Source organism: Euwallacea fornicatus, chromosome 31, assembly GCF_040115645.1.
Source record: "Euwallacea fornicatus isolate EFF26 chromosome 31, ASM4011564v1, whole genome shotgun sequence".
Taxonomy (NCBI): Eukaryota; Metazoa; Arthropoda; class Insecta; order Coleoptera; family Curculionidae; genus Euwallacea; species Euwallacea fornicatus.
In genome coordinates this window covers 1,449,921-1,468,108 of record NC_089571.1, presented here as the reverse complement: position 1 = coordinate 1,468,108, position 18,188 = coordinate 1,449,921, and the positions used below count along the sequence as shown (strand labels likewise).

The following is an 18,188-nucleotide window of genomic DNA, read 5'->3' as shown; positions in this document are numbered from 1 at the left end:
CTGCCGGATTTACGTGGAAAAACATCAGCCCAAATGACACAGCAATGCGTTTGCACTTTAATCTGTTGCCCAGTTATCTTTTTAATTTTAATTGTGATAAGTCTTAATGTTACTTTGTCAAATGGGAAATTCTTTATGTTGTTTTGTTGCGATTTTTATTACGCTAAAACAATTACTCAAATTTCTCAACTTAGCAATACCAAAGCCCTATTAAAAGAAAATAATAACAGGTGTTGTATGCATCTTTCTTCAATCAATTCATCAAATTTCCATCATAAACTAATTTTTTTCTTCGTGTTATCATGACATCATTTTTGAAGGAATACAACTAATATTCTCTGCTTTGGTAAACGCTTCACTTTTAAAGTTTGACTCAACCTAATATGGGCTAAACCCTGAAGGACATCGGAAATACAGGGTGTCCATTTAACAGTTCTCCAGACTCCTATGAGCTTATTTGTGATTTCATAAAAAAAACAATTATGGGAAAGTACACGAGGCTAATGAGGGCGAGTAAAATTAATGACAACCCACAGGGTGGCCCAAAAAAGTGAAGCGTCACAAAATACCATTTTTTTAAATAAGACCACCTGCATTTTTTTTTAATAATAGAATCGTTTTTTGAGTCTGTGTTACTTGCTGGATTTTTTCACCTTGGAATGCAGCGACTCGAAGGTAAGACGTCTTAAAGGGAATTTTAGGCATTTGCAGTGTCTCGTAAAAAAATATTATCACCGTTACCTCAAGTTTGACTTCAATAATTTTAGGACGGATTTTCATGTAACGTTACTTTAGCAGGCACGAATACTCATTTAGTGAAAAATACATACAGAGTATTCATAACAACAACTTTAATTTTTGACCTTTTCAACCTCAATTTTGTTGTTTTTTTCAAATGGGATGGTGTGTTTTTGTGATGTAGAACGAAAAGAATTTAAGTTTTCTTCATTTTGGCATAAAATGATATAATATTTACTTTAAATATTAATGGAGTTATAAATTATTTCAGGGAAACCTGCACTCGTAGCTTAGCGCCTGAGTATTTAGATTTAGCATACGTTGCCATGGTTTCGATTTTTGTTTTAAGTTTTGACAGCTCATCCATCTCCTGACCAGTTCCTCTTACGCTAGTGCTTGGGTTTTTTACTAGTGATAACGCGACATTCAATTCATTTTCTTCTCTTAAAACTCTCTTGTTACGACTTTTCTTTCCATAGTTAATATTTCTTGTCCGTTTAAAACGTTCCTTCAGACTCTCTAGGCTCCTTACATCGGTATGTCCTCTGTTAGGAAATTCTTGTGCGTAAGCCCCAGATATTAAACTATTTCCATCACATGGACCATTTACATAAATTATACTAATGAGCTCTTGTTGAGTGTGCTTAATCCAATTACGAATAACCAGAAAACCGTAACTAACCTATCAATACTTAAAACAAAAAAATATCGAAACCATGGCCACGCATGATTAACACTCAGGTACTTAACAAGAATTGCAGGTGTTCCCGAAAGAATTAATAGTTCCATTAACGTTTAGGATAAATGTGACATTATTTTGTACCAAAATAAAGAAAACTGGACTTCCTTGCTCCCTATGTCACAAAAATCACACCATCGCATCTGAAAAATCAAGAAAATTAAAGTCGCTATATTGTGAACATCCTGTACGTATTTTTCATTAAATGACCACTCGTGCCTGCTAAGGTGATGTTACATAATCCATTCCAAATTTATCAAAACCCAACTAAAGTTATCTGTGGTATATTTTTTTAATGAGTCACTGCAAGTGTCTAAATCTTTTTTTAAAGCGTTATAGCTCCGAGTCATTGCATCACGGAGTTAAAAAATCTAGAAACTAACACAAACTCAAGAGAGAATTATGCCACGTGAAAAAAATGCAGGTAATCCCATTAAAAAAAAAATAAAAGACACTTTTTGACGCCCCGCTTTTTTGGGACACCTTGTTCGGTTGTCACCAATTTCAAAATTAACCTCCATTCACCTCACATGCATTTCCGTAATTGATTTTTTTATTAAATCACAAATAAACTCGTAGGAGTACGAGGGGCTGTTGAATGAACACCCTGTGTATATCGCGAAAAAGCGCAAGTCAGGTCCCAGGCGACATAGAGCCCGTTTCATATTATGAGTCAAGCGACGCTCACACTCACACTCAAACGAGCGCCGCTTCCTTTAGAGTGCATAGGTGCTTTTGAGTTGCATCCTAGTGTGAACACACTGATTACTTTTCCGTATATTAAATGTCGACCTTTAGGTGGATAGACCGTGACTGTCGTTATAGTATGAAACGGCCTCAATACGAATAGTTCTCTTTGCAAAGTAAAAATTCAACTTTGAACAGATCCTTTTGCTTGTGAACGCTTAACTCGTATTAGTTCATGGGTTAATGGGTTTATTGCAGGCACAAAGGTATCTATTTTGGGTTTTCTTTATTTTTTTATTTTTATTTTTATTTTTATTTTTTTTTTGAAATGCCAAAAACACAAAAGCTTGTGCTTGTGGGAAACGCTCGTTGCGTTTCCTTTTTTAGAGGGAGGGGAAGGCTTTCCGCACTCATTTAGTATTGAGGGCTCTTAATGCGTTAAGAGTTTGATTCGATTTCGTCATCAATGCATTAGAGACCCCCGGATCGTTAATATGTCGAAACCGAAACAGGTCTAATCACCCCCGAATTCTTCGTAGGTCTACAACATGATCTTGGGCCTAATCGTGATTGAATTTAATACGAATGCACTTTTTATTCTCTTTTTTCTTCATTTTCGATCTTCTCTAACTTTTATGCGCACATCCCACTGCGTCGCTACCGGAAACGCAATCGCAGCAGCGGCTGAGGAGTAGGACGGCAAGTAAACCATAATCAAAAACAGCTGATTCTGACATCCAGCCATTCCATTCGACGTTGAGCCGCCGTTTTGTCAACAATACTTTGCATTTTGTCGTGAAAGAATTTACAAATTTTTAACAATGGCTGGGTCATCGGTAATAAATCCTTTATCATATATTGTGAACAGACAATACAGTAATCATTTAGTGATAAAAAATCGAATTTTCAAAGAACGATTAATGAAGGCAAGAAATTTTTATAGAAAGGATTTGGTCGCTCATTATGGGTGTGTGAATGCCATTGAATTTTCTGAAGAAGGTGAATTATTGGTCTCAGGTAAGGATCAATTTTGTTATTCAACAGTTTTCTTCTCGTATTTTGCAATTCTAAATAGAAAAATCGATCTACAGCTTAGTTTTCCCTAAAATAAAAATCATAGTGAAACATTAGAAAATTTTTTAAGAAAATGGTTGCCATTTAGAAAGTAAAAGTTATTCAGTTTAATGTATTGCTGGACTTCGAGTTTACGTTTGGAAACAGTTAAATTCCTCATTGATCATTGCAAGAATATTAGACATTAAAGTTCTTAAATTCATCAGACTGAATGTCCCCATGTGTCTGCAGATCAGGCTTATAAAAGGCTCAACAATAGCCATTTCTAAACATGAACTCCCTTTAAACATGTGTCACACTCATATTTATGAAAATATTTTATACTTAGTTTTCAGTATATGTCTTGTCTTAGTATGGAACTTAGCACTTAATTAGGAAAACTGTACATATCTAATTGTAACAAGTGCTATTATTTATACTTACCCACATTTCAAACCCTGCCCATGCTTGAACTAGGATTCTGGAATAGCAGTACATATTTCTAAATTATTGATGTTCTGCTAATTTTTCCAGAAATATTTACTGGATACCAAGAAATCACTTTTAACAGTTTGAAGGTTCTATTACCTATATCCTACTTTTACATAGGTCTTATAAAACCCATGGAATCTTCACTTCTTCTCTAACCATCCACTTTTCGCACACAGTGCATCCAGCTTTGACTTGCATATGTTCAGATATGAGAAACTAATCTGTAAATATAGCAAAAACGTTATGCAATCTGAGATAAAATGTGTTTCGTGTAAGAATTCATTTCTAGTGCTTTAAGAATAACTGGGGTTAAAGGTGTAAGGGGTAGTTAAGGCCAAGTCTATAGTGCACATGTACCAGTGAGTGGTGACAAATGAAGGAAAATAGTCAAGTTTTAAGAGTATTTAATATAAAAGTTACAGATATAAAAAGTACTCTAAAAAAAACTTATTGGACAAAATGTTTTACAAAAATTTGGGAAATATACCAGGTTATAAGCCAGCTTAAAGAATTTTCCTACAAAATATAGTAATAAATATCCAGATACACTATTGTTGTCAAAAACGTTTCATTCTCTTTTGATACAGAGAGACCCATGTCTTACTCCCTTAAAGCAACATAGATTTCAAGCACTTTACTATAAACATATATACATGAAATTGTTCTTGAGGTCCCAAAAGATTGGTGTTAAAAATTTGAAAGATTGTTAAAGTTGAGCACATTCTGGCCCCTAAGAAATTTTCAGGATATTTAGAATCTTTAAAGATGATACTTGTTGTTCTAATCGACAAATGTAGATCTTAGGTTGTTCCTGGACAATACCATTCAGGCTCTGGAACCTTAAAGATTTCCTTTGAATAACCTTCATTTGAAGGGAGCTTAAAAATCGCAAAAATCTATATCAATGTAATAATGTAAAATTAATATGTGTATTAGGTTATATCTCGGCAACCCAGAATCACAGAGTAGCCTGTACAGGCTGATAGAGGTTATCAAGGCTGCCAATGTGCCTCTTGTATATAGAAGTATTATCTTAATCTTGGATACTTTCATCAAGACTCTGAAATCTTAAAAGTGCAGTTTGAAAAAGATAGTTTTGGTTATTTAAGGAGAGGAGTGTAAAGTCCTCTGTAGTAATGGCCCTAATGGTAAAAAATGTGGGTATAAGCTGCTTTGTTTTTAGAAAATATCAAAACTTTTTAATGAAGATAATACATTTTTTCCCATAAATACTAGAAACTCGGAGTTTTCTACTAGCTTCAGTTTAGTATAGGCTGTGTGAACTCTAAAAGATAATCTAATGATTTTTTTTTATCAAGGCCTAAGATCATTAGATAATTCTAATAAATAGACAGAGAAATTGCAAGGTGACTATCCATTTAATATCATTTGAGCAAGTAAACATTGGCTTGATCAAGACTTGATTGGACAGGTTATAAAAATGATATGTTATAGTATTTTTTTAACGGGACCATCCATGGAGTTAACACGTAAGGCCCAAATGCTACTAAATGTGAGCACAAAGCTGGTATCGCGAATATGTCGGTCCCTTTGGTAAGTGACTCTTCAAACGCTGAAGTCACTATTCACTACAAAAAACCCAACATATTTCGATTATGTCACTGGAGACTTTCCACCATTCTCATCAGTTTTTAAATGTCTTGAAGCAGTGTTTTTCGCAACAAACAACATAATAATATTAGGCAACATCAATATTGATTTTCTATATCTTTCAATGCCAAAAATTAAATGTATTAATGTATACTCAGGAGCTATAATTTGATTGCTACTATGAGAAAACCTACACGTATTATCTTAATGAATAAAACATATCTAGATCATTTAACAGTAAAGTATTTTTTGCCTGTATAACAAATTCAATCAATAGACATATCTCTGATCACCTGGGCCAATTAATTACCACATATAGAAACAAAGACACTAAAAACTCTACAATACGTCATCACTAGAAGTTTTAGTGCTAATGCAGTTGAGTGTTATCTAAAACACCTTAATGGTGAATCCTTAATGAGAGGTGGGAAAGCATTCAAGACTGTCGCTGAGAAACAAAATTCCTTAGTACTTCCGCAATATACAGCGTGTCCATTTGGAAACGAACCACCCCCAATATTTCGGTTCTTATAGGAAATATGTAAATATGCAAAAACACGTCGATTTTATTTTGAAGAGGGACATTTTTCAAGTCGTTTTTTTTTTAATTAAATTGCATACACCCTCAAGGGGTGGGTGGAGGCAACCTCTAAAATCTTAAACAGCGAGGGGAGTTGAGTTATACCTCATTTGAAAGGTCGTTCAGTTATCTTTCCAGATGTAGCCATTTTTTTTTTCGTTGAGAGGTTTTTGGAAAATCATGTCCAAACCGTAAACAGGCCTAGGTATCAACTGTGTTGCAGAAAAATTGCTCATTAACGCTTTAAGTGTTCAAAGTGATGTATATTATTTTTTAAACAGTAATGAAGTGTGTTTTCAAACTCCACGCTAACATTCACAAAAACTTCTACTTGAATTTCCTGACACGCAGCTGTAATGCTTATCTTCGATCTTTCCAAATCTTGATTCTGGGTTTTATAAACAACTGATAATTATTTTAGTTTTTATTTGTTTCCTTGCATTTGTAAATGAATTTATTTAGATACTCTCTACTTATAGCAAAAACAGTGCGAATAAGACTGTTCGATGAAAAAAGGATAGAATACATTAGAATTATTGAGTTTTTTAAATTATTATTTATTACTTTAACTTTTATTTCCTGAATTAAAAGCTGGTAATAGCATTTTACAAGGAGATCTTCACTTTCAAGAAGATGGAGTTGTACCAGTCTGTTTTCTTCCTGCTAGACCGTGATTTCACGACACGTTTCCTGATAAGTGGATTGATCGAAGGGTGGCCACCGCGATTGCCCGATTTAACGCATCTGGACTTTTTCTTCGGGTGCATTTTAAATTTGTCGTTTATGAAACCCAGCCTCAAGATTTGGAAGAATTGGAGGGAAGAATTGCAGTTGCACGTAGGGAAATTTAAGTAGAAATTTGTACGAACGTTAAAGTGGAGTTGGGAAACACCCTTTATTACCAGTTAGAAAATAGTGGACAGCAATTTGAACGTTTTATTTGAACACTTAGTACAGCTTATTTGCTGTTTGGACGTGATTTTTCGGAAACCTTTCAACGAAATAACAACAGATATATTTGGAAGGGTAATTGAAAGACCTTTCAAATGAGGTATAACTCAACGCCCCTTTCCATTTAAGATTTTATTGGCTGCTTTTGCCCCCTCTTGAGGGTGTATGCAATTGAATAGAAATCCGACCAAAAGAATGTTCCTCCTTGGGAATAAAATCAACGTGTTTTTGCATATTTATACATTTTTCATAGGGAGTGAAATATCGTGGGTGGTTCGTTTTCCAATTGACATGCAGTATATATAAACGTTTCGATGTTCATTGGTGTCTTCGTCAGATTAACAGTGTAAATCAGTAATGAAAATTGAGTGAATTTTACTTTCCTGAAAAAAATAACTTTCTCCTAATTTTACTGCCCAACCAAAATGGCTGAAATGACTTATTACAGGATTTTTCTCAGTTGCTTAAGTGAAAAGTGAGGAATGGTAAATGTGACTAGATAATTCGGCTTAAAATACCCTGAATGGTCGAGAAATACTCCAGTTCCATAATCAAGAACGCAAAAGGAAATATGTAAATGAGCTGGAGAATATGTTAATTAATCGTTTCTGCAGTTCCATTTTCGAGATTTTTAAACTAGTTTCATTTGTACATTTAGGCACTCGTCATTAATTCATAAGCGGTGCTTGATACGAGATAATTACAAGAAACTTTGTGCAAAAAGTGTCATGAAACCTAAAAAACAATCAGAATTAGTGGTTAGCATATGCGACGCAGACACCCTGAAAAGAAAGAGGGCAACTGCGCACCTCCTCCTCTTTTAACCGCTTGTTAATGCACGGGCTTAGGAGCTATGTTCAATTATGACGTCAGTCAGGTGTTACGCGAATGAACCCCCATTAGATCCCATCTAAATGGTATTATACAGCATGTCTCCGGATGGAGTTGGCAAGAGGGCAAAGTTTCTCATTTTCCAACTTACGAGAAAAATGTATGTCTTTATGACAGATTTCTGGTTGGTCCAAAACGATCGAATCAGTTCTCTCCGTTTCGATTTTCGTTACGGAGGAATGTGGAAAAATAGGTCCAAAAATTAATTCCGCTTTTCATGGCAACAGCAAACGAATTTAATTTAAATTTAGGTCTAAATTAAGTAGCAATGTTGTCGAACAGGCAACGAATTCACCTGATACAGTGCTGCGGCAGAGCTGATAGAGCAATTCATCGAATTAACCAGGAATTTAATCAAAACTTTCAGTATATTTTCACCTTGAAATGTGGCGCAGAAAAATTATGATCACGGAATTATTCATTACTGGCTCTGCATTGGATATGAAGAAAACTGAGGTAGCTCCAGGTGAAAGTGATGCTGCGACGTTTGTTTGTAATGGACTCGGTTCAAAATAATCAAAAATTTGCTTTACAGTGCAGATCTATTCATTTGGGAATAAGTAAAATGCACATTTAAAAACGTTGAAACAATGGAAAATTAATACCTTCAAACAAATATTTAATCACTGTTTACGACCGAGAGTTCAAGCAAAATGTGTGAAGTTCCGCTTCTGAATGGGCGCCCAAACTGTGGATAACCGAGACTTTTATCGAGACATTGTATTCCCTGACGAAGCCACGTCCACCACTAATGGTACTGTTTCATCTCACTGGACCCATCACAATCCCTATTTTCGAATCGCGCTTTGTCCGGCAACATTTGGCTAAGGCGAAACCATGGTGTATAGCTTCATACCATGGCATAGTTGGACCCATATGTTTTTTTAAAATTCGGTTAATCAGCACACGTATTTACACATGTTACGTTTTCCAATCGAAAAGATGGACGATCTACCGATTAATTGATGTATGTGACTTTCAACGAGTTGGTTGGGGTGCCCATTAGGCGTGAATGTTATGGAATGGGCGAGTGAGCAACTTGGGAGCGAATTGGAAATTTCATAGCCACCGAGGAGCCCTGATTCGACTACGGCGGATTTTTACCTTTGGGGCCGATTAAAGCAAATATTTTACGTGAACGATCCTCCTTCGAGTGCAGAACGTTTGAAGGAGAGGATCAGGGGTGGTGTAGCGACTGTACAGCTCGAAGAGATTCAAAGAAGTTACACTGAACTGCATTGATGAGTTGAGGTGTGCGTTCAAGAATGTAGTGAATGGATCACGTGAAATCTTTACAACATTTCTAGTTTCCTCTTTTTTTTTTTAATTATTAAAATGAGAACTCGATAAGCAAAAGTCTTGTTTACAGTGCCCATGAAAACAAGAATTAGTTTTTTGAGCTTAGAAAAATGTTTAGCCCAATTCGAAGTGGTCAGGACTGATTTCAACGTTTTAGAACAATCAAAAACTTTAATGAAAAATACGTTTTCCTGGTGATAATGGAAAAAAAAAGAAACTTTCTTCTCTTGGCAACCCCATCCGGGGACATACTGTATATTGGTTTCAGGTATGTTTATAGTCGGACGGTTCACCTTGCATCTCCGTCCCATTTGTAATGGATTTCGACTCTCTCCTCTCCACAAAAATGTACCATCATCGGCAACGGCCATTACTGTAGCCTGCTGGTTATAAAGCATTTTTTGTTAGAAAAGGTTATTTCAGTTACGAAAAATAATTCAGCAAAATTACAAAAAAATCTCGACGGTAGTTCGGCTTAAAGAAATTAATAAAATTCATTTTTTTTTTAATATCTAGTAAGTCTCGAGCTTCATCCAAGAATCCATAGCGGTTTTTGGATTAGTCCCCTAAAACTGCAATTCTTTTCCCATTTATCTCATTAATCCCATTTAAGCTTCGCAATTCTGCTTGTTTCCGAGGTTCATAAAATAATCATGGAAAAAAACGCCCTTTAGGGCAAATGACAGCGTTCCTAGATTCCTGGAGAACTCTTATGTTGACCCCCGGTCGCTCGGCTCCATTCCCTGAAAAATCACACTCTCCACTCTGTCACCCCGTTAGGCCGAAAACGACTCCGTCGCGGAACCAGGAGAACTGTGGTGCCGAAGCTTTCACCAAGTTATTTCATGATCCACAGAGGTGAACTTCTTCGATAAGCAACAGAGCACCTTCAGAGCGACCTCAAACGCATTCAGTCCAAGGTAGAGCGACTCCTCAAACGAAAATATTACGTGTCCGGTACGATGTCAAAACTCCATGTCGAGGCTGGAAAGCCGAGCTGCTCTTAACGCAAAATATTCCATTTTTTTTTTCATCAACGGAAATAATCCCTTTCTCCATTAATTTTTCCATTATTTTTGGATCGCGGAAAGAAGATCAACGGGCCTGTACTTCGTTACTTACGTCCGGTCGTCACCCTTGTAAGTGAGAATTATCCACATACAGGGTGGCCGTTTGAAAACGAAACGCGCGCAGCTCTGAATGGCTGAGGGAATTCATGAGAAAATGCTCGGATACGTAAAACTCATTTTTAAGGGGGAACATTTTAGGTCAAATCCGAGTGCCTCATCTGCAATCTCTTAAGTGGGGGGGATGTTCGTCCTCAAAGTCTTAAACAGAAAGGGGGGTCGAGTGACCTCATTTCGAAGGTAATTTATGACCTCCGAGCGTCAAGTCTCTGGTGTCCACGCAACCAAGATGGCGGGTTCCCCAAGAGTGCAAATTGAGTTATTTATGTTCAGTTATTTTACCTGTTTCGCGTTAATGCGGCAATAAAAGATATTCGGGTTAAAGCTAAATAACGCAGTAAAAACCAGTGGTCATTACTCATGCCCAATAAAAATGTATTTAACAATTTACGATAATTTTACTTATCTTTAATTGGATTGTAACGCAAAAATAGAGATTATGTTTTACATTTTTTAAATAAAAATAAATTTACTACAGTTCGATTGAGTAAATGTTGGAAATGCCCAACTCCGACCTTGATGCAGTGGAAGAGATTTTTTTTTTTTCAAGCCGCCGTCGCACATTGCGAATCATTTGTGGAGTGATTTGGTCACATTCGCTGATGATCAGTCGACGTAAGTCGTTAGTTTGGTGGCGTACATTCTACTTGAAAGAAAAGGTCAAAAAATGAAATCTACTGGAGTCAAATCTGCAGAACGCGGAGGCCACTCCGGGTCCACTTCCAGTCCGTTGCCCAGGAAACGTTTGATCTAAACCTCGACGAATGGTCGGTGCATAATGAGGTGCCGCACCGTCTTGCTGGCATACCAAATTCTTCTCGCGTTAGTGATCGCCTACCATCGTCTCCATTAATGCCAGATAAGTGGCGCTTTTCAATAACTGAAGATGCATTCTTAAATTTCCAGATAAAAAACGTGTGTCTCTTGTTGACTCTTGTTGAACATTGTTGGTTAACAAATGTTCCCGCCCAAACATTCAATTCTCGAGGATATTCTCTATGGATTTCGCGAATAATTGCAGGATTCGGATCGGACCTGCAACGACGGTTGTTCCGATTTAACTACACCGTTCAAGAAGACTGAGCGTTCGTTTAAAAGCGTGCGTTAAAGAGCAAGTATTGATTGTTTAGAATCCTTTCTGACATATTTTCGAAAAATCGCAAGTGTCTCTCAAAATCACGCTCGTTGAGTTCTTGGGCAAAATGGATTTTGTACGGATGAAATTCGCGTTTTTGTTAATTGCTTTGAATGCTCCCATGCGCACCGCCTCTAACGTGTTTTTCGATTAAAGGGACTCCGAGGGCCTTGACGTAACCAATTGGAGATTTTGCCTGTTCGGTTAGCATTCTCACTGTTTCCAAAGAGAAGTGAAATTGTCCGCACTCTTTTGGCTGTTGACCGTACCATAGTCATTACGTTACTTCCAATTCTGTAAAGTACCGCTCAAAATGTAGAACTCAACGGAATGACGTCCTTTTTCTGCCGGCGACATTGTTAAAACCAACGTGGATCGAGCTTACATTTTCGCACAAATAATAAATAATTTCTCACACTTTGCTAGTTTTTAGAAAAAAACATTTTTTAGCGTTAAAAAAACAATAAAACGCTGAAATGCCGTTTATTTTAGTGTGTTAAAGCGAAGCGGATAAAGTTACTGAACGTAAATAGCTAAATTGCCGCATCTTTGAGAAGCCGCCATCTTGGTTGTGTTGATAGCAGAAACTCGAAACTCGAGGGTTATAAAGCACGTTAATTACCCTCCAAATGAGGTGTCTCTCAATCCCCTTTTCCAATTAAGATTTCGAGGACGAACACCCCTGCTAAGGAGCTGCGAATGGGGGAGTCCGAATTAGATCTGAAATGTGATGGAAACTAAGTTTTTACGCCTCTGAGCGTTTTTCTGTGAGTTCTCTTAGCCGTCCGGAGCTGCGCGTGTTTCGTTTTTAAACGGCCACCCTGTATAGCGAGCGAATCTGAAACTTAACCGTGAGAAAAAGAGCAGTGATGGTGAGTCCTTCCGGTGCGATAAGGAGGACGAGGGCTGCTAGGAACTTCCGACGAAGTTCCGTTCTAAGCGCGCACAAGAAGGGGATCAATCTGAGTCCTGGCCCTGAGCCTCCTTAACGTTGACGCGAAGGAAATGGGTCACGGACAGGCGGACTGGCTAAAATACTGTTGAGGCCAGCGGCCGGACTCTGGATGGCGCTGGACCGAAAGTGTAAAAGAAATTATTCCGTGGCTCTCGGGATGTCACTACCAGCTCGTCGTTAAGTCTTGACTCTTCTCTTATCTAGTTGACCACACTCTGCTTTTTCTACTGCATATTGTCGCATTGTATCAATGTACTGCGACGCATTCCTCGGGCATTGTTGTTGTAGATGATCGGACCGACGATAAGCCTTTATGTAATTATTAAAGAGTGAAAGAACTTTTCAATGTTTAGTTGCGGCCTCAAGTGCGGGTTACGTTAAATCCATCATGGTTTTACGTTAAGATAGTTGATTATTGAAAAACAGACACATTTTGCAATAAACCCGAGTATACGTTTAACAATGTTATAAACGAAAACAAATAAGGTAATTTCGACAAAATATAAAAAAAATAAATTTTGCTGGACAAAAGAGTGGAATTCTTTGTGATGACCATCACGATCAAGACCAGAAGTTTAAATGAACAGCCTGGCATCGGCGGTGCGCAGGACCGATTCAATTTTCACAAATGGAAATGGGAATATTCACCCATTCTTCCTACGGGACTTTCCACGATCGAACACATTCCTGTCTCGAATTTCACGTCTTAAGTGCTCCCAGAGATGCTCAATCGGGTTGAGCTCCGGCGACTCCTCCTTGGCCCGTGTTGCAACGTCCCTAACTCCAAGTGCCTCGAATAAGTTGTCGAGGTCGCCCCTTGCGAAACACCACCTGTGCAGGCCGCAGTCCTTTGAGGCATACCCAGCCCCATTGACGCGATCATTCCTCCTCTCTGCACATCAGGTGACCCCACAAAAGACAGTTTAAAGCAAAAAATTCAAATGAGAGAACCTGAAACGCGACTTCTCAGTTAATGAAGTCCACACTGCCGCTAATACGGGACTGAACTAAACGTTGTTTATTAATAAATGCAAAATTTGTTTATTCGAACGCAAAAACACCTTTCTGTAAAATACCGGGTGATTCCACGTAAGCTCGATTGAGTGCCTACATCTAAGAGAAAGTTTAATTCGACGTTGCGGAGGATGGTATCAGTCCCTCCAGCTACCTCAATTTAATATTTCAAACGGCACCATCTGTCGAATAGCTCATCATTGAGATCGGAATTCAATAAGTTACGTAAATCTATCAAGATAAATGAAATCGCTTAATGGAGTTGGGAGTTAGAAATAAAATGTGCACTAGTGCAAATAGCCTATTGAGGTCAGGGCAATAATAAAGTGTGTTTTCGAATTCTTCGCGAGCATCGACCAAAGTTTGTCCATTAATACCTCCATCATTCCAGGACAATTCTAACCTTCAATTCTCGAATACTTTCAAGTGGAGTTCTGCATGCTTCATTCTTAAAATGACTCTGTAAGAAAAAGTATAGTGGACTGAGGTCTGGAGATCGTGCTGGCCATTCTAACGCACCTCTTCTGCCGATCCATTTTTCCGAACATCGTTCATTGAGCTGTTCTCGAGACGTTTCCTCGCTAATAACGGTACACATTTCGAGCTCGTGACAAAACGATTTTTTTCCACATCAACAAGCTATTTTCACTAGTGCAAAATTTCTTTCCAACACCGGTCTCCATTGACCGATTTCAGCTGTCTTAGTACAGTCACGTAGCAATTGGAATTCCGTCTGCCATGACGTGTCACTCGACGAGGGGTGCCATTTGATATATTAAACTGAAGGTAGCTGGGGGTGAGGAGTGACTGATACAATTCTCTCCAACGTCAAATTAAGCTTCCCCCTAGATATCTAAATAGACGTTTCATTGTTGTATTAAATTATCCTTCCAATCAAGCGATGTTTCAGGTAGTTCGCTTTGAAATGAACACCCTGTGTGTGCATGCGAGCATTCCTTGCCTATGTTAGGACCGTCAATCGATTATTTGAAAATATCACGGGGTTTGGGCTCTAAGTTCCTCATAAGAAAAGTGTGAGGAAACGGCAAAAGGCTGTTATGAATCCCCCCGCGTTTCTTGTTTATGTTAAGATCATTAATCGGCATTATCTGAAAGTGGTACAGGCTTTTAGCCCCAAGATTAGCGTGGGGAGAGAGGGTTGTTTATGTAAGTCCCTTTAGCGTAGGTGAGAAAAATCTATTAGGGTTTGGTACTCGTGAGAAAAAGGGCGGACGGCCCTCCCGCCCTGTCGGTTCTCTCACGAAGGAGGGACGTGTTCGGGGCTGCATCAGGGATTCCGTTTTTGGGTTACGGGGAGTAAAGAAGTGCTTTAAGAACTTGCATCGTTTTTTCCCCGCCTTCCGGCCACGGGCCTTACACACGTATAGTTTTAAATGCTCGATCTAACTTTGACTTATTAAAACAAAATAATTAAAGGAATTTTAATTTTGTCTGATAATGCAAATAAGCTGATAATGATCAGCGCTAATGACGTATGTAACGTCCTCTCCAATCGCCATAACGAGCGCATTAGCACGGCCGGAATGGAGAGGTGGGCGTCACACCTGCGTCCACCACTCGCAGCCGATGGGCGTCGTAAGCTTTTAAGTCTGGATTTACCACCCAGTATTAGTTGCTGGTTTCAATTCTGGTCGTTCCAGCAGCTCGCAGGCACCGAAACGATTTTCTGGAAATACCTCTGGAACTACCCGAAAAGCACTCACTGAGACCGTGAATTGGCGCGTGACGCAGAACGACCAATCCTCAGTCGTACCTTCATCTGATCAATGAAAAGTCGTACCGGGGAGCACGACCAGTTCGGTTCTAAAGTGTTGGTACGGCTCTATTCTGTTCAAATCTAGTGGGGTCCTGCATTCCATGGTGGTTCAAGTCGATTTTGCTCTCAAGAATGTCAGAATTGATTAACGGATTTTCACGTGGATCTCCAGAGGCCGACGTCATTTCCCCCTCATAACGGGATTGCGGGAGTTGCATGATTACCTGCACAGTAGTGATTTTGTTAGAAAATAATGATTTATGAGAAATGTTATAAATAAATTACGGCGGACTGGTGGCATTATTTTGTCTGATATACTTGATTACCTAATTTCCATGGAGGGCCCTTGAAGGTGCGATAATCGCTTGTAATTAAGAGATGTATAATATTTTCATTTGCGTTCCAACAACTCCCTCCGGCTTGACTGGGAAATTGTGGGAGAAAATGCAGGTAAAATTGTGGGAAAATAAAAAAATGTTTTTTCTTTTTTTTTTTTAATTATTTTTGTCTCTATTAGCTGTCCCTTGAAGCTATGAAAAGTAGAACTGAGCATCGAAAAATACAGACAAGACATTACCAGTTTTACTCTTTTTACGGAACACCCTGTACCTGTTTGACGTAGAGAGGTCTCTTTTTGTATTATTGTAAAACGAGGTTTTATTGAAATGACAGGGTGTCCCAGAATGAGGGGGTCAAGGCCATACATTCCTTGGTCAAAAACATATCGATTCGTGATGATATACTTAGATACGAAATTGTCTCCTTCTGGAGATACGGCCCGTCAAAGTTCCACCTTTTTGTTTAATTTTGCAAATAAGTTGAAAACGCCCATATGGGCCGTAACGAAGCTTTGCGCATAGTTTTCCTGCTTCTCGGGGCACATTAGACGGGGGTTATTGTTCCAAAACCATCAGGGGTAGTGGTCAGCTCCCAGAAGGCCGAATGTTAAATACGCCAGAACTCTCCTATTCGCTCACGAAGACTGCTGATTTCTTCATGTGAAATTTCCGGTCTATTATGCAACTTTTTGATCTCTCGTTGAATCACGATTTGGAGCCTCAATTAGACGAAAAAAATGCAATTTTCACCTCAATTTCCGGAACTGCTGGGTAATCGACAGGAACGCGGCGACCAGCTCAGCTGGTTCTCGACGATTTCAGCGAATGCACGAAATGGCACTATTGGCCAACCTAGGACGGCTCCTTCAGTGGAGATGGGAGAAGAAGCATTGTACCAGGTGGAAGTAAGACCGTTCACTAGCGTGCGAGCAATAGCAAATCAAGTAGGAAATTCAGCTACACCACTATGGCGTGTATGGACGATTGCTTCGCCCTTATCATTTTCAAAAAGTTCACAATTTGACACAACAAGATTACGATCCGAGAATAAACTTTCGTCGCTGGTTTTGGAAAGATGTGCTCAACAGCTCGACTTTGGTTCAGTTATCCTGTTTACCGATGAAGCCTGCTTTGCTGGAGAAGGTTACTTCAGTAGCTGTAATAGTCATATTTGGAGCGACCAAAATCGTCGTAGAACATTTAAGAAATCTAATCAATATCAATTCTCCATTAACGTGCGGGCTGGCATAATCAGGAATCAAGTGATTGGACCGTACCTGCTGCCTCCATGCTTAAATGGTCAAATCTATTTAACATTCCTACAAGAAATTCTCCCTGAGTTGCTTGAAAACGTTCCATTGAACATCCGCCAAGGGATGTGGTATCAGCCTAACGGAGTTCCGGCACATTTTACTTGCGACTCGTGGGACCACGTAAACTTACAATTTCCTGAGAGGTAAATTGGACGAGGTGGACCTGTTGACTGGCCGGCCCGGAGTCCAGATCTAACACCTCTCGATTTCTTTTTTTGGGGTCACCTCAGACCAGTTTACGAAACGCCTGTAACAACAGAAGAAGAATTGGTTGGAAGAGTGATGGCTGCAAGTCATTTTGTTTAGGGAGATCCACATGTTCGTCTTCGAGTTCGTCAGTCAATGGTTCGGCGTGCGACCGCTTGTCAACAAGCCGGTGGCCGCAATTTCGAACAACTGTTGTAATACTTTATTGTTTTTCTTTTTTTTGATAAACACCTTAGAAGAAAATATAGAAAAAGGCGTAAATACGAAAACATGTGCATTCTTTAACGTTTTTTACAACTTTTTTGTCTAGTGCCTCGACGACCCTTTTCGGGATATATGTGTATAAGGCGAAGTGACGTGACTTATCGCTCTTTATGACCTCCTACGGTTTGGCAGCATGCTTCTGAAACGCCCTGTATATCCTTTATTAGAAAAAAATTATGAGTAAGATGCAATTTACCTATGAAAAAACAGTCTTGAGAGTTGCTCGGTTTTTAGGGGAAATTAATTGCAAAAATCCCTCGTTTTCTCTAAAAAACGCAGAGGACATAAACGAACCCATGGGTACTTTGAATTAATGGTACCGAACATTTTCACAATTATTATTGGCAGTGTACGAGTCTTTGGGGAACAGGAGAAAATGGAGAGAGGCCTAATTTCTAAAAATCATTTATTCAGTTTTGTCGACCTATTGAAACCGATTTTATGCGTGTTTGTACCGATACACGCAATAACTGAAAAAATGCATTTCAGCAATTTTCAGTGCAACGCACCGTAAATGATTTTCAGAAATTTCATACGAGCTTAACGGACACGTGTCAATGGTAGAAAGCTCCTTTCTCTCTTCCCTTTTTTAGTCAAACAGTTGTTCGCAGACTTGCCATTAATTTTTCTTCCTTTTATTTCTACGTGCCCGTAGTTTATCACGCGTTAGCGACTTATTCAAAGGGATAAACTACCGAATGTTTTTTACCAAAAACAATATACTACAGGCACGTGTTAAATAAACCACGGACGCGTAGAAATAAATTACGAACACGTAGAAAGGGACTACGAGCACATGAAAAATAATCTTAAAAATTATGTTCGGTTGTATTTCTCCCAGGAATTTCATTGATCCGCTAACTGACATTTTGACAATATAAACTGGTTTCTACAGTTACTGTGAATCGTTCAAATTACTAACAAATTACTGGGTAATGTAAACCGAGTAATCATGAT

At 38.6% G+C, this 18,188-nt stretch overlaps 1 protein-coding gene across 1 annotated transcript in view; it reads left to right on the top strand.

The window, feature by feature from the left end:
• Positions 1 to 2,898: 2,898 nt before the first annotated feature.
• The window catches only part of LOC136348056 (DDB1- and CUL4-associated factor 5), a 33,144-nt gene continuing 17,854 nt past the window's right edge, over positions 2,899 to 18,188 (top strand). Inside the window, exon 1 of the mRNA XM_066298588.1 lies at positions 2,899 to 3,181. Coding sequence (XP_066154685.1) covers positions 2,986 to 3,181 — 196 coding nt within the window. The 5' untranslated portion in view covers positions 2,899 to 2,985. The remainder of the gene's footprint in view (positions 3,182 to 18,188) is intronic.